The 16,534-nt window shown below is 40.7% G+C and overlaps 2 protein-coding genes across 3 annotated transcripts; both read left to right on the plus strand.

The window, feature by feature from the left end:
- The first annotated feature begins 830 nt into the window (after nucleotides 1-830).
- LOC122442120 (olfactory receptor 1J4-like) lies at nucleotides 831-12,018 on the plus strand. 2 transcript variants are annotated; one of them, XM_043469471.1, is made up of 2 exons: nucleotides 831-1,327; nucleotides 11,079-12,018. In XM_043469471.1, the coding sequence occupies exons 1-2, from the start codon at nucleotides 831-833 to the stop codon at nucleotides 12,016-12,018; spliced, it is 1,437 nt and encodes a 478-aa protein (XP_043325406.1). The 2 variants fall into 2 exon arrangements, with proteins under 2 accessions (XP_043325406.1, XP_043325407.1); XM_043469472.1 differs by lacking the exon at nucleotides 11,079-12,018 and having other exon boundaries at nucleotides 831-1,772.
- A 2,427-nt stretch (nucleotides 12,019-14,445) lies between these two features.
- LOC122442509 (ubiquitin-conjugating enzyme E2 E1-like) lies at nucleotides 14,446-15,412 on the plus strand. The gene has a single exon (XM_043470362.1). It carries the CDS (start codon nucleotides 14,446-14,448, stop codon nucleotides 15,130-15,132), a length of 687 nt encoding a protein of 228 aa, XP_043326297.1. The 3' UTR covers nucleotides 15,133-15,412.
- The last annotated feature ends 1,122 nt before the right edge of the window (nucleotides 15,413-16,534 follow it).

Raw genomic sequence — 16,534 nt, forward strand, 5'->3', positions numbered from 1 at the left:
AACCACCATTCTACTTTTTGTCTCTGTGAATATGACTATTCTAAGGTCTCATATAATTAAAATCATATAGTATTTACACTTTTGTGACTGGCTGACTTTACCTAGCATAACGTCTTCAAGGTTCATCCTTGTAGCATGTGCCAGGGTTTCTTTCCTTTTTAAGGCTGAATAATATTCCATTGTATGTAAAGGCCACATTTTGTTTATCCATTCATTTGTCGATGAACACAGATTGTTTCCATCTTTCAGCTACTGTGAGTAATGCTATTTTATACATAGGTGTACTAATATCTCTTTGGCCTCTGCTTTCAATTCTTTTGAATATATTATTAGGAGTGAAGTTTCTGGATCATATTCTATGTTTTAAGTTTCTGAGGAACTGCTATAACATGTGTGTGTGTGTGTGTGTGTGTGTGTGTGTGTGTGTGTGTGTGTGGCATGCGTCTGTGTGCGGGACAGACACAAACACATAAGCAGCAGTCTGGCTATAAAGTTATGGAAGAGACTGTGTATTATTTATTATTCTCCTAATGTCTCTCACAGTGTCTCCACTATGTTAAAAAAATGAACTCTCCTGATTTCCTTTGAAGAGTTTGATTGATGTTTGCTTTATTGATGCTTGATTGATGTCTCCAAGTGAATATGTCAGTGTTCAGATAGATCATATTTTCATTGTTGTTCCCAGACTGGATGAGCATCAATGTGTGAGCAAAATAGAGTGAGATTTGTCTGTATATTGAAACAGCCACTGGGAGATATTGGTAATGTATGGTAATTGCTATGCTCAGTATGTCTAAGTTCCTGACATTTCCAGCAGAGATAAGAAGAGCATGAGGCCTGAGAACCAGAGTCATGTGTCCGAGTTCCTCCTCCTGGGGTTCCCTATCCAGCCAGAGCAGCAGGGCATGTTCTTCGCCCTGTTCCTGGGCATGTACCTGACCACGGTGCTGGGCAACCTGCTCATCATCCTGCTCATCAGGCTGGACCCTCGCCTCCACACCCCCATGTACTTCTTCCTCAGCCACTTGGCCCTCACTGATGTCTCCTTTTCATCTGTCACTGTCCCTAAGATGCTGATAAACATGCAAACCCAGGATCAATCCATCCCCTATGCAGGGTGCATAACACAGATGTATTTTTTCCTACTTTTTGGCTGCATCGATAACCTTCTTCTTGTAGTGATGGCTTATGACAGGTACGTGGCCATCTGTCACCCTCTCCACTATGCCACCATCATGAGCAGGGGGCTGTGTGTGTTTCTGCTGGCTGGATCCTGGCTCCTCTCTTGTGTCAGTGCCCTGTCCCACACCATCCTCCTGGCTCAGCTGTCCTTCTGTGCAGAGAACATCATCCCACATTTCTTCTGTGACCCTGCTGCCCTGCTCAAGCTCTCCTGCTCAGACACCTCTCTCAATGAGCTGCTTATATTCACTGCAGGGACTGCAGTTGTCATTCTCCCACTGAGTGGCATCCTGGTCTCTTATGGCCTCATTGGGGTCTCCATCCTGAGGGTCCCTTCTACCAAGGGGGTCTGCAAAGCCCTGTCCACCTGTGGCTCCCACCTCTTTGTGGTGTCTCTATTCTATGGAACCATTATGGCACTGTACTTTTCCACCTCATCAGGCAAGTCCAAGGACAAAGACATGATTGCCTCACTGATGTACACAGTGGTGACCCCCATGCTGAACCCCTTCATCTACAGCCTAAGGAACAGAGACATGAAATTGGCTCTGGGAATTCTTTTCAGAAGCAATAACCTTTTCATCCAGTGAGACTCACCTAACCATGTTCTTATTTCACCCACTGACGTTGTCAGATATACCCTCTTGAAAAGTTGCGTGTTTACCATCCATGTCTCTAGCATCTTACCAACTGTCCTTAAGTGGTCACAATGTTATTGGATGAATTCCTTTCACTTTAGTCATATCTACTGCCCATTTATTCTTCCATAATCCTCAATATGGGATTGCCCACAACACACATGCAATTTGTGGTCTTCAAAGCCCCCAACTCCTTATTAGTCAAATATGTGACTTATTTGAATATGCTGCACTATTGTTTTATCTTCCTGAAGAGAGAAAGACTTAAGATAACAACACACACCAACCATCACTCTCAAAAGGAAAACATTATGCTGACATTTTATACTTCTGTTTTAATGATGAAAGCAGGTTTGTTTTAGGCTAAGATTAGAGGCATGAAACACAATTCTATTTTGGACCAAGCTATACATTTTCGTATCCTGAGTTTCTTATCTTGAGGTGGTAGATGGTCAGGATTTTCAAATATGTTATAGCACTTTACTTTTCTATGATGAACATTTGGAATCTCAAGTAGAACCAGTTTAAGTTTGTGTAATATTCTTTTGCTAGGTTAAAGAATCATCTTTAGTAATAGGTAATGTAACTTTTCTTTATAATCTGCAGTTTCTAACTGTTGAAATAAATAAGATATGAACCAACTTCATATTTCTTCTTTCTCGTCTAGTCTTTTCCAGAGCTACAAATATTGTTTCTCATGTTCAGTTTTAGTAAAGTCCAGAATGCTTACCTTTTCAATGCAGTATCTAGTTATAAAGTACTTTTGATGGTTTGCTAAAACTGAAGTAAACTTTAATTTTACTGTGCTTCTGACAATAGGGAACCACAGAGTAGTCAGTCAAATTACCAAATTTCCCCATTCTAGGAAGACTATAATTTTTCCCTCTGAGTTGGATTTTTGTGTTGAGAGCAGCCTTCAGCTGTCTGATTAATTTTAGTCTGGGAAAATGAGTGTTGTCTTTTTCCCAGAGGTCTCACTTCTAATAGGAAAAAATTAAATGCATAAATTTACAATTTTTGCACACAAAAATATTTACTGCATGACACTATATACCAGGCAATTTTCTACTTTCTGGGAATACAGGTTTAAAAAATTGATCCCCTTTTAGACTTTTTATTCCAGCACTCCTGATTCTGCTCATCACACTCCTTTTTTTTCCATAGCAGTTTTGAACTAACACACCATAAGCTTTACTTATTTTTTAATTGTTACTGCTTCTTTACTAGAATGTGAGCTCTACAGAAGATGGGTTTTGCATTTGCAATAAATCCTAAGTTTTGCTTCTGGGCAAAAACTTCTATGAATAATGGAGGCATAAAAAGGGAGGGCAAGCACGCTGGGGATGGAGTTCGTAATTTAACATTGTATGATCCAGGAGGTAGAGCTTGTTGGAAAGGTAACAAGCAAACAAGACATTAGTGAGGACAGGTAAGTCAGCCATGGGGCTATCTGGGTAAAAGTATTCCAAGCATGGACATCAGACCTAGAAATACTCTGAGGTGAGTGTGTGCCTGGCCTGTTCCAGGGACATTAAGGGGCCTGTGCAGCTGGACAGGGCTGAGTTGGGGAGAAATGGTAGGCAATAAGCTTAGAGATATCAGAGGGTCAGATTTGTAGGGCACTTAAGGTTATAGCAAGTGAATTAGTCAAGAATCACTAGGGAAATAGAACGAATGGTGTGTGTGTGTGTGTGTGTGTGTGTGTGTGTAGAAAGAGTGTTATTGGAATTGGTTCATATAATTGTAGACACTAGCAAGTCCAGTTTTGCAGGGTCAGTTGGCAGCCTGGAAACCCATGGAAAACTTATAGTTTGAGTCTGAAAGTAGTCTGAGAATAGACATGCCTCTCTTTTCTTGGCCAGGGTCGGGGGTCAGTTTTTCTCTTAAGACCATAGGCTCATTGGATGAGACCCACCTACATTATGGAGGACAATCTGCTTTATCAGAGTGTGAGCATTAAAATGTTAATCTCATCCAAAAAATAGCTTCGTGGAAACAGCTTGAGTTGTATTTGACCAAATATCTGGGTCCTGCAGCCTAGCCAAGTTGACACATAAAATGAACCATTATAGTAGACTTTCTGGTTTTCAGTCTGAGGATTTGGGAACCCTTATAAAAAGGGATTCAATAGAGAAATAACAGGGCCACACTTTTTTTTTTTTTTTTAATTGTTTCTTTAAAAACACCCAGATTTGGGGGAGTGTAAGTGACATACAATAAACTTTGTATATCTAATGTACACTATTTGACTAGTTTTGACATTTGTGTACACCCATAAGACTATCACTGCTGACCTTAAAGATCATGGATTTTCCTGGCACCTACCCTACTTTTCTCTCCGCTTGTCTCTTCTGTCCTCAGGGGAAACACTGATCTGTTTCTGTCACATGGATTAGTTTGCATCTTCTGGGCTTCCCTGATAGCTCAGTTGGTAGAGAACCTGCCTGCAATGCAGGAGACCTCGGTTCAATTCCTGGGTTGGGAAGATCTGCTGGAGAAGGGATAGGCTACCCACTCCAGTATTCTTGGGCTTCCCTTGTGGCTCAGCTGGTAAAGAATCAGCCTGCAATGTGGGAGACCTGGGTTTGATTCCTGGGTTAGGAAGATCCCCTAGAGAAGAGAAAGGCTACCGACTCCAGTATTCTGGCCTGGAGAATTCCCTGGATTTTAATTAATGGAATTTAATTAAATGGAATTAATTTAAATGGAATCATACAGTTTGTGTTTATTTCTTGCTGCCTTCGTTCCCTCAGTGTAAGCATTTTGAGACTCATGCATGTGGTGCTGTATATCAGCAGTTCATTTCTAAAAATTGGTAAACAGTATTCCATTGCATGGATATACCACAGCTTTTTTGATGGATCTATGGGCTATTTCCAGTTTTTGCTATTAAATAAAGTTGTTATGAACATTCTTGTATAAATCTGTGTATAGATGTATACATTCTTTTTCTCTGGACAAATACCTAGTCCCATGCTAGGTACAGTAACCTCAAGTTGCAAACTTCCAAAGATGCAAATGTGTCCCTTTGTACAAGTTGTTATATTGTACTATTGTCCTTTTCAAGGTACTGTTCTATAAGATTAAAAATGTTTTCTTTACTTTTTTGTATTTGTCTTTTATGTATTGTGTGAAAAATATTATAAACCTATTATAGTACTGTACAGCCGACTGTGTTTGTTGGGTACCTATGCCAACTCTGTTGGACTTGTGAGCAAATTGAACTAATAAACGCACTCTCAGAACAGAACTTATTCATATGTAAGGAACTTAATGTATACTTTAACTTTTTTCCCCACTTCACTACTTTTATTTTTTAAATTTTGATTGGAGTATGGTTGATTTACAATGCTATATTAGTTCCTGCTGTATAGCAAAGTGAATCAATTATACGTATATCCACTGCTTTAGATTCTTTTCCCATATAGGTCATTACAGAGTATTGAGCAGAGTTCCATGTGCTATGCAGTAGGTCCTTATTAATTATCTATTTCAGTATATGTTTAGCTTTAAAATAAAATTCCAAACTGTTTCATATTCCCACAAACAGTGTATGAGACTTACAACTCTGCCATAGCTTCAGTGACACTTGATGGCAGTGGTCCTTTTCATTTAGCCATTTCCATTTTAGCCATTCCAATAGGTGTGCAATGGTATAAACGAGTTTACAGATCTGGAGTCACTTGATTGGAAGGATATCTGGGTTTCTGTGAAAAATAACCCTGTGACACTGGGTCTTTTCAGAACTTCTTCATTTTCCCTAACTCTGTGTCTGATTTTTATCATGCCCCAGCACTTTTGACCATTTATCTGCTATTCATTTTGCATTAATAATTTTTTTTCTACACCACTCCTACTTGGGTGTGTATTTCACAAAAGGGATATATATCTGTTGATATTATTCACTGTTAAGTCTCCAGAGCATACATTAGTGTTTACTTTTATGAGAGCCTTAATGATTATTTAAGCACATGAATGAAAAGATGAATTCATTCAGCGATTTTGTGTGTGTGTGTGTGTGTGTGTGTGTGTATCCAGGCGCTCAGTCCTGTCCTGGGCTCATTGCCACAGCATGGACTGTAGTCCGCCAGGCTCCTCTGTCCATGGGATTCTCCAGGCAAGAATACTGGTTTGGGTTGCCATTCATTTCTCCAATTCAGCGATGACCAGGTGTCTATTGTGAGCCATAGCTGATCCTTAGTGACAAAAGGGGTTTCACAGGAGGCACTAGTGGTAAAGAACCTGCCTGCCAATGCAGAAGACTTAAGAAACGTGGGTTGGATCCCTGGGTGGGGAAGATTCCCTGAAGGAGGGCACGCAATCTGCTCCAATATTCTTGCTTTGAGAATACCATGGACAGAGGAGCCTGGTGGGCTACAGTCCATAAAGTTGCAAATAATTGGACACGACTAAAATGACCTAGTGTGCACGAACTCAGTGATAAAGACAGTGACAATAAACCTTAACATTTGTCAAGCTTTCGATAAAACTCATTTATGCATCCTTCAAATTGATGTGAAGAGAACAATTATTACTTCTACTTTGAGGAAACTGAATCTGAGCTCTCTGATAACTTTCTCAGTCATGCTCTCTTACTAGGGGCAAGCCCTGAGCTTTTTTCAAAGTTATAGATTCAGTTCCCCTACTCCTGAACAAGGCATAGACCATACCCTAGAGAACCTCACAGAAGAGTGTGAAGACCTGTACATTTCAAGGGACTTTGTGTTCTAAGAGAAGCCAGTGTAGATGTTAGGAAGCCTGCAGAAGCTTGCTGAGATCATAAGGACTGTGTGTACCATACATCAGTAGAGAAAAGCTGAATTCACGATGCAGAGGCCACAGGGAATGGGGGAACAGCTACCTCCCAGCTGAGACTTGACCAGAAGCCCAAGGTACCACTGACTTTAGGGACAATTTCTCCTGTGGCTCCAGGTATAGCTCAGCCCCTCTGCACTCCAAGTATGCTCCCTCCTGAGGGGCCAGGAGGAAGCTGGGCAATTAGCCCCCAGTTGACTGCTTCTCTAGTCAGGAAGTGGGGGCTATTTCTCTCTGGGGTTTCTTTCTAATGAGTCAAAGGAGACCTTCTTGCCTGTGGTTTTGAGGCTGCTGAACAGACATGAGAGTCTGTAAAGGCCCTTGGGCCACCAAGGTTTGCTCTTTTTCTTTGGATGCTGGGTCTTTCGGGGAGAAAGTGAAGATTCAGGTAACAGAAAGAAGTGGAAGGTATCTGAATTCATAGCACTGTTATAGCTCAGGAGGAGCCCAGAAATCTCCATCGTCGTACATGTGTGTCTGTGTGCAAATGTGTGCATGTGTGACCATGAAGGACATTGCATGTATCTCTGTGTGTGTGCTGTGTTGTATGACTATGTGTGTTTGTGTAACTGGATTCCCAGAGAAGCTGGAAATTTCCTATCAGTGTGTGCTCATTTGACTTGCATTCTTTGCTTGTGTGCTGTGTGTAAGACCCTCTGCATGGCTCATGATTCAAATATGAATAACCTCTTGGACTGCAGTATCTGTGTAGAGGATGCTTGAGAGATCTGTGTGTAGCTGAATTGTACATGTGCATTTTGTTTGTGATTTTTGCTGACTCACATCCTGACTGTATTCACCTATTAATAGTTTGAGTGTGTGTGTGTGTGTGTGTGTGTGTGTGTGTGTGTAATTGTGCTCAGTCATGTCACTGTTTGTGACTCCATGGACTGTAGCCCACCAGTCTCCTCTGTTCGTGGAATTTTCAAGGCAAGAAAGTTTTCTCTACTTTCCAGATATAAATAAACACTGATGGATTGAATAAAATTGAAGACAAATAAAAGCCATTTAAAGACTAAAGAACAGCAGGAATATGAGTGTTGACAGTTATCTGAGCAGAAGACTCCATCAGATCTTGAAATAACACATCTTAAGGTCCTGACTATTTTCTCTAACTAAAGAGAGTCAGAAATAGTAGAGTCATAGGAATAGACATTGCAATAAATTTTAAAAAAACACAAGAGATGATTGTGACTATAGAGGCTACTGTATGAACAAGCTAGCTTCCTACTCCTTCTGAGTATGTTGACAATGAAGGTTAATAACACCTACCTCTTAGGACTGTTGAAAAAAATTAGTGAAGCTATTATCCAAAAATGTATTAGTCTGACAAAGTTTTCATTGTATGTCAATAATTATCCAGTGTGAAGATCAATATTGGGAAATAATGAATGGTCAATTAGGCAACCAAATTCCAATAGACGTCCAATCCTTCAGTATCTCCTAGCTCTCAGATCCCAGAACTCAGGTGTCTTCCTACCTATGAACACCCAGATCCGAGTCAACATGAAGCACCAGAAATGTTTGGAGATACATGTACAGAAGGATGGTTATTTCTTGACAAGAAGATAAACAAGACAATTAATGACACAAAGGGAACATTTCAGGCAAAGACGGCCTCAATAAATAGCAGAAACAGTATGGACCAAACAGAAGCAGAGGATATTAAGAAGAGATGGAAAGAATACACAGAAGAACTGTACAAAAAAATGTCTTAATGACCCAGGTAACCATGATGGTGTGATCACTCACCTAGAGCCAGACATCCTGGAGTTTAAGTCAAGCGGGGTTTAGGAAGCTTGACTCTGAATAAAGCTAGCAGAGATGATAGAATCCTGGATGAGACATTTCAAATCCTAAAAGATGATGCTGTTAAAATGCTGCACTCAGTATGTGAACAAATTTTCATAACTCAGCAGTGATCAAGGCACTGGAAAAGGCCAGTTTTCATGCCAATCCCAAAGAAGGATAATGCCAAGTAATATTCAAACTACTGCACAAATGCACTCATTTCATATGCTTGCAAGGTCATGCTCAAAATCCTCCAAGCTAGGCTTCAACAGTACATGAACCAAGAACTTACAGATATTCATTTGGATTTAGAAAAGGGAGAGGAACCAGAAATCAAATTGCCAACATCCGCTGGATCATAGAAAAAGCAAGAGAATTCCACAAAAATATCTACTGCTACTTCATTGACTACACTTAAGCCTTTGGCTGTGTGAATCACAACAAGCTATGGAAAATTCTAAGAGAGATGGGAACACCAGTCCATATCACCTGCCTCCTGAGAAACCTATATGCAGGTCAAGAAGCAACAGTTAGAACTGGACATGGAACAACAGACTGGTTCCAAATTGGGAAAGGAGTATGTCAAGGCTGTATATTGTCACTCTTCTTATTTAACTTTTATACAGAATACATCATGCAAAATGCCAGGCTGGATGAAGTACAAGCTGGAATCAAGATTGCCAGGAGAAAGATCAATAACCACAGATAGGCAGATGACACCACCCTAATGGCAGAAAGCAAAAAGGAACTAAAGAGCCTCTTGATGAAAGTGAAAGAGGATAGTGAGAAATCTGGCTTAAAACTCAACATTAAAAAAACAAAGATCATGGCGTCTGGTCCCATCACTTCATGGCAAACAGACGGGGAAACAATGGAAACAGTGATGACTTTATTTTCTGCGGACAGTGATTGTAGCCACGAAATTAAAAGACACTTGCTTCTTGGAAGAAAAACTATGACAAACCTAGACAATGTATTAAAAGGAGAGGCATCACTTTGCTGACAAAGGTCTGTATAGTCAAAGCTATCATTTTTCCAGTAGTCATGTACGGATGTGAGAGTTGACCCATAAAGAAGCCTGAGTGCCAAAGAATTGAACTTTCGAACTGTGGTGCTGAAGAAGACTCTTGAGAGTCCCTCAGACAGCAAGGAGATCAAACCAGTCAATGCTAAAGGAAATCAACCCTGAATATTCATTGGAAGGACTGGTACTGAAGCTGAAGCTCCAGTATTTTGGCCACCTGATGAAAAGATTGATTCATTGGAAAAGACTCTGATGCTGGAAAAGATTGAGGGCAGGAGGAGAAGGGGGTGACAGAAGATGCAATATTTGGATAGCATCATCGACTCAATGGACATGAGTTTGAGCAAACTCTGGGAGATAGTGAAGGACAGGGAAGCCTTGTGTACTGCAGTCCATGGGGTTGCAAAGAGTCGGACGTGACTGAGTGACTGAACAACAACAAAGATATATTCCCCCACGGAATTTATCCCACTAATAGGATCCAAACTCAGAAGTTCACCTTAAGGGTGTGAGAACTCAGATAGATGCAAATTTTAGGCCAGTTTCTTGGTCCTTGTGCTGATCATAACACTGTTTTATTAAGTCCCTGAATTTGATACTGGGTTTTTGGATACTTATCCTGTCATAAAAGTAATCGATAAAATTTTGTATGTATCTTATGCAGGATTCTGCTCTTAGATACTTAATGAACTAATTAATGTGCATTGAATTATAACCCTCTGATTAACTCTATGAAGGTGCGATGTGTGATATTGGTATCTCAGCATTACAGAGGCACAACAAGAGGCTACGAGCCTCTACTAGCATCCCAAGTCACACAGCTAGAAAGCAGTGCGGCCAGGATCACAGCGTGAGGAATCTGGCTTCAGGTCCACAGCGTTAGTCAGTCCTTTGGCAAGTGTTCCTTAGAGGGTTAGTATCCAGACAGAAGAGGCCCTGTGCATCCTGTTCATTCCTGTATCCTGACTCAGCTGATAAAGAATCCACCTGCAGTGTGGGAGACCTGGGTTCGATCTCTGGGTTGGAAAGATCACCTGGAGAAGGCAACACCTACCCACTCCAGTATTCTGGCCTGGAGCATTCCATGAACTGTGGTCCATGGGGCCACAAAAAGTCAGATTTGACTGAGCAATTTTCACCTTCTAGTCAAAAGCTTAGTGCCAGAAACATGGTTAATTAAAAAGAAAACTAAAGAATGAATTTACTCTGGTCTCCATTCAAATTAATCTATTGAGCGTTGAGGATTTTCACTTGCTCTGATAGCATTAGGTGATAAAAGAAATTTAGGAGAAAATTCTTCTTCTCTATGAGTAAGTTAGGGACCTTAGTGTGTGTGTGTTAGTCACTCAGTTGTGTCTGACTCTTTGCAATGCCATGGACTATAGCCTGCCAGGCTCCTCCATCCATGGGATTTTCCAGGCAAGAATACTGGAGTGGATTGACATTTCCTTCTCCAGGGTATCTTTCCAACCCAGAGACTGAACCCGGGTCTCTCGCATTGCAGACAGACTCTTTACTGTCTGAGCCACCAGGGAAGCCAGAGAGACCTTAGTGTGGCAGCCATAATCACAATATCAAAGCTTCTGACATTTTCCCCCCTCCTTCATCCCCAGCAGACATGAGTGGAGCATGAGGAAGGAAAATCAGAGCAGCATGTCCGAGTTCCTCCTCCTGGGGCTCCCCATCCGGCCAGAACAACAGGGCGTGTTCTTTGCCCTGTTCCTGGGCGTGTACCTGACCACAGTGCTGGGCAACCTGCTCATCGTCCTGCTCATCAGGCTGGACACTCGCCTCCACACCCCCATGTACTTCTTCCTCAGTCACTTGGCCTTCTCTGACATTTCCCTTTCCACTACCACAGTTCCAAAGATGCTGATGAACATGCAGACTCAGCAACAATCCATCTCCTATGTGGGATGCATTTCCCAGATGTATTTTTTCATACTTTTTGGCTGTCTTGACAACTTCCTTCTCGCAGTGATGGCATATGACAGGTACGTGGCCATATGTCAGCCACTTCACTACACCACTGTCATGAGGCAGGAGCTGTGTATCTCATTGGTAGCTGTGTCCTGGTTCTTCTGCTGTATCCATGCCCTGTTGCACACCCTCCTCTTGGTCCAACTGTCCTTCTGTGCTGAAAATACCATCTCCAACTTCTTCTGTGACCTCCCTGCCCTCCTGAAGATGAGCTGCTCAGACATTTCCATCAATGAGCTGGTCATCTTTACTGAAGGAGGAATGCTGTTCATCTTGCCTCTGAGTATCATCTTGGGCTCATATGTTCGTATAGGGACCATCGTCCTGAGGGTCCCCTCCACCAAGAGACTCTTTAAAGCCTTCTCCACTTGTGGCTCCCACCTCTTTGTGGTATCTTTGTACTATGGAACACTTGCTGGGGTTTACTTTTTCTCCTCATTATGGGACTCCAATGACAAAGACATAATTGCTTCAGTCATATATACAGTGGTTACTCCCATGCTGAACCCTTTTATATATAGCCTCAGAAACAGAGATATAAAACAAGCCCTAGAAATATTTGTCTTTAGGGGTAACTTCTTCAGATGAGAATCACTAAATCTTCTGTTTATAGTCTTTAGCACAGTGATATATATCTCCTAAAATTATTCTATGGTTGGCAACTCCGTGTAACTTCAAATGAATATGCATTCTGCTTTCATGTTGTTGTTAAATCATTCAGTTGTGTCCAGTCTTTGCAACCCCATGAACACCAGCATGCCAGGCTTCCCTGTCCTTCACTATCTCCCAGAGTTTGCTCAAACTCATGTCCATTGAGTTGGTGATGCCATCCTAGCATTTCATCCTCTGTTGCCCCCTTCTCCTCCTCAATCTTTCCTAGCACTGGAGTCTTTTCCAGTGAGTTGGATCTTTGAATCAGGTGGCCAAAGTATTGGAGCTTCAGCAACAGTCCTTCCAGTGAATATTCAGGGTTGATTTCCTTTAGGATTGACTGGTTTGATCTCCTTGCTGTCCAAGGTACTCTCAAGAGTCTTCTTTAGCACCACAGTTCAAAAATATCAGTTCTTCAGCACTCTTTACAGTCCAACTCTCACATCCATATGTGACTACTGGAAAAACCATACCTTTGACTACATGGAGCTTTGTCACCAAAGTGATGTATCTGCTTTTTAATATGCTGTCTAGTTTTGATACAGCTTTTCTTCCAAGGAGAAAGTATGTTTTAATTTCATGGCTGCAGTCACTGTCTGCAGTGATTTTGGAGCCCAAGAAAAGAAAGTTTGTCACTATTTCCATTTACCCCCCATCTATTTGCCTTGAAGTAATAGAACCAGTTGTCATGTTGTACTGTTGTTAATATGCCAACAAGGTCCAGTTTGTTACTTGGACTCTTTTATATTCTTAAATTTGTTTTTTTTCTGTTTTTTCATTATCTCATAAAATATGTGAAAAATATTATGCAAAACATTTTTATAATATGTTGTTGAGGACACACAGATTTAGCATCATGATTTGCTCCTGGTGTACTGATTCTTTTATGTAAAGTGTGCTGAAATTGGATGCACTGGCTTCATGGTGATTGTGAATGCCTTATTCCAAATCCATGTTCAATGACAGCATGCTAGTGGATTGAAATCAATCATGAATGGGGAGGATTACACTTTTGAGCAAGTTCTGGGAGTTGTTTTTGGACAGGGAAGCCTAGTGTGAGGCAGTCCATGGTTCACAAGGAGTCGGACTGAACTGAAATAAATGGAACACTATTGAAATTAGCAAATACTACAAAGCAAGTCTCCTCTACAATAGAGAGCCATTTTTATTCATTTAATGGAATACCACTGCATTTATAATTAAGAGACATTTCTCTTTAGTAATGGCTCCTAACATAACATCTCATTTACTTCTGATGTTAGTAAGATATACTAGCTTTCTTTTGGGGTTTCTCACATAGCTCAGTCAGTAAAGAATCTGCCTGCAATGCAAGAGACCCAGGTTTGATTCCTGGGTCAGGAAGATCCTCTGGAGAAAGAAATGGCAGCCACTCAAGTACTCTTGCCTAGTGAGTCCCGTGGACAGAGGAGCCTGGCCGGCTACAGTCCAAGGTATCGCAAGAGTCAGATGTGACTTAGTGACTAAACCATTCCCAGCTTTCTTTTGGTTAGTGTTGTTTACATGGTATTTTTTCCATCACTTTGCTTGAAACTTTTTTATGGCTTTATCTGTAAAGTGTCAGTTGCTAGGAGTGTAAAGTTGGGTTTTGCTCTTTTTATGTGGATTGACAATCATTGTATTTCTGGAGAATTTATCTCAACATCTAATAAAAAATGATAGAATGTATTTGAATTTATATTGTCCATTATTTCTATATGCTTTCTTCTTTTTTCCTTTTTGCTTGTTTTTTGGTTTTTTTTTTTTTGTTGTTGTTGTTGTTGTTTTTTTTTTTTGGCTGAATCATGTGGCATGTAGGATTCTAGTTCCCCAACCAGGGATTGAACCCGTGCCACCCACATTGGGAGCACAGAGTCCTAACCACTGGACTGCCAGGGAAGTCTCCGTATATCTACAAGTTTTCTAATTAAGATATCTGATTTCATATTTATCTTCTCTTCTCTTACTCCTTTTTGATTAATTAAACATTTGTTTTGTTATTTCATCTCCCTCCCTATTGAACAATTAGTCATATATTATTATTTTACAATTCTTCTTCTGTGCCTTATGTAGAAATTATGTCTTACTTTTTCCTTAAAATTTTTTTTATTTTAGTATAATATGTGTGTGTGCTCAGTCACTCAGTTGTATCCAACTCTTTTCAACCCTGTGGACTGCAGCTTGCCAGACTCCTCTGTCCATGGGATTTCCCAGGCAAGAACACTGAAATGGGTTGCCATTTCTTTCTCCAGGGCATCTTCCCAACCCAGATATAGAACTTGTGTTTCCTGTGTCCTACAATTATTTGCAGGTGGATTCTTTGCCACTGAGCCACCCGGAAAGCCCATTGTAGTATAATGATGCAACATGAAATGTACCATTTTAGCAGCCGCAGCAGCAGCCGCCGCGGTGGCACAGAGCAGCCAGACACAAAGAGAGGGGCTGTTTGCGGGGTGTGGCAGGGGGTTCGCTACGTCGGATGACGATTCGAGGGCCAGCACCAGGTCCTCCTCGTCTTCGTCTTCCAACCAGCAAACCGAGAAAGAAGCAAACACCCCCAAGAAGAAGGAGAGCAAAGTCAGCATGAGCAAAAACTCCAAACTCCTCTCCACCAGCGCCAAGAGGATTCAGAAGGAGCTGGCGGACATCACTCTAGATCCTCCGCCCAACTGCAGCGCTGGTCCCAAAGGCGACAACATCTACGAGTGGAGGTCCACCATCCTCGGGCCCCCGGGCTCCGTGTACGAGGCCGGCGTGTTCTTCCTCGATATCACGTTCACACCGGAGTACCCCTTCAAGCCTCCAAAGGTTACATTTCGGACAAGAATCTATCACTGTAATATTAACAGTCAAGGAGTTATTTGCTTGGACATTTTGAAAGATAATTGGAGCCCAGCACTAACCATTTCTGAAGTCCTTCTTTCTATCTGTTCACTTCTCACAGACTGTAATCCTGCCGACCCCTTGGTGGGCAGTATTGCCCCTCAGTATATGACCAACAGAGCAGAACATGACAGAATGGCCCGAGAGTGGACCAAGCGATACGCTACATAAACCGGGCTCTCACAGCGCTTTACATTGTCTGTCACAGAGAGAGCTGCTTATGGTTCTGAAGGGGTGGGGGAGGGTGGGCGTTGGTAAAGAGTAGGGTATTTCTATGACAGATATTATTCAGTCTTATTTCCTAAGATTTTGTTGTAACTTAAGGTATCTTGCTACAGTAGACAGAATTGGTAATAGCAACTTTTAAAAACTCGTTAGTTCTGCAATATTAGCTGAAATGCAGTACAGAGAAGAATAGACATTTGGGTTCAGTTGCTTGTAGACTGTAAATTTAAAACAGCTTAATTTCGTACAGGTTACACATGGCCATTTATGTAAAGTCCTTCCAAGACTACACACTTTTGTTTTGAAAAATTGGAATTTGTTTTCCCTCTTTGGAAGGGAATATTGATATTTAACAGCTTTTAGAGACTGTTATCTCATATATAAAATGGACACGTGGCTATGACACCAATATAGAAAATGAGTAGTTATGTATTTTATTTTAAATGCCAATCTACTTTATTGTGAAGAGAGAGAGGTTTGAATCAGGACTTTTGAAAACCTGTAGTAAAATACCTTAAGCTGTTAACTGTCAGGCGTGGAGTGGGAGTTGCTCAGTGGATTGGTTCTATGTTGTGGACTACTTACGTCTGCATTTGTTACTGTGTTAATATAAAACAAACAAACAAAAAAAGAAATGTACCATTTTAACAATTTGAAGTATACAGTTAGATGGCATTTGGTATATTTATCACTGTTCTCCTATTCTAGGGCTTCAAAGGAAACTCTGTGGAACATCATTGCAATTGAGGACTTTGCAGCTATGAAAAAATAATGACAAAAATTATGAATCAATGTGGAGGGATTTCAAAGCTATATTATTAAATGGAAAAAAGATATGTGTGAAAGAGCATCTATAGAATGCTACTTCTTGTGTAAAAATGAAGGGAATCTAATACTGGGTTGGCCAAAGTATTTGTTTGGGTTTTTCCATAAAATGGTATGGAAAATCTGAATGAACTTCTTGGCCAATCCAATATATACATGTAACTTCTCACCGAGCAAGAAGCACACAAACAATAAATCAGAAACTAATGAGACTGTTTACCTACAGGAGGTGGGTGGGAATAGGATAGGAAAAGATGAGAAGATGAGTATATTTGTTTGTATAATTAGACTATGTTATCTTTTACCTACTAAAAAATAAACAGAAGATAATGGAGAATAAAGCAAAGTAGAATAAAACAAAAAATGAGCTTAACTATATTTCAAATTAATACCATAATCAGGCTAAAGGGGAAAATAAAATAATTAAGTAATTATCAAACACTGAATTTTGTATGTAAATTGCTCTCACAGTAAAGAAAACATTAAGAAAGTGTTTGAGCTGAAGTTAGTTTGTCATTAACAG

The sequence above is a fragment of the Cervus canadensis genome, chromosome 5 (assembly GCF_019320065.1).
Source record: "Cervus canadensis isolate Bull #8, Minnesota chromosome 5, ASM1932006v1, whole genome shotgun sequence".
Classification (NCBI taxonomy): domain Eukaryota; kingdom Metazoa; phylum Chordata; class Mammalia; order Artiodactyla; family Cervidae; genus Cervus; species Cervus canadensis.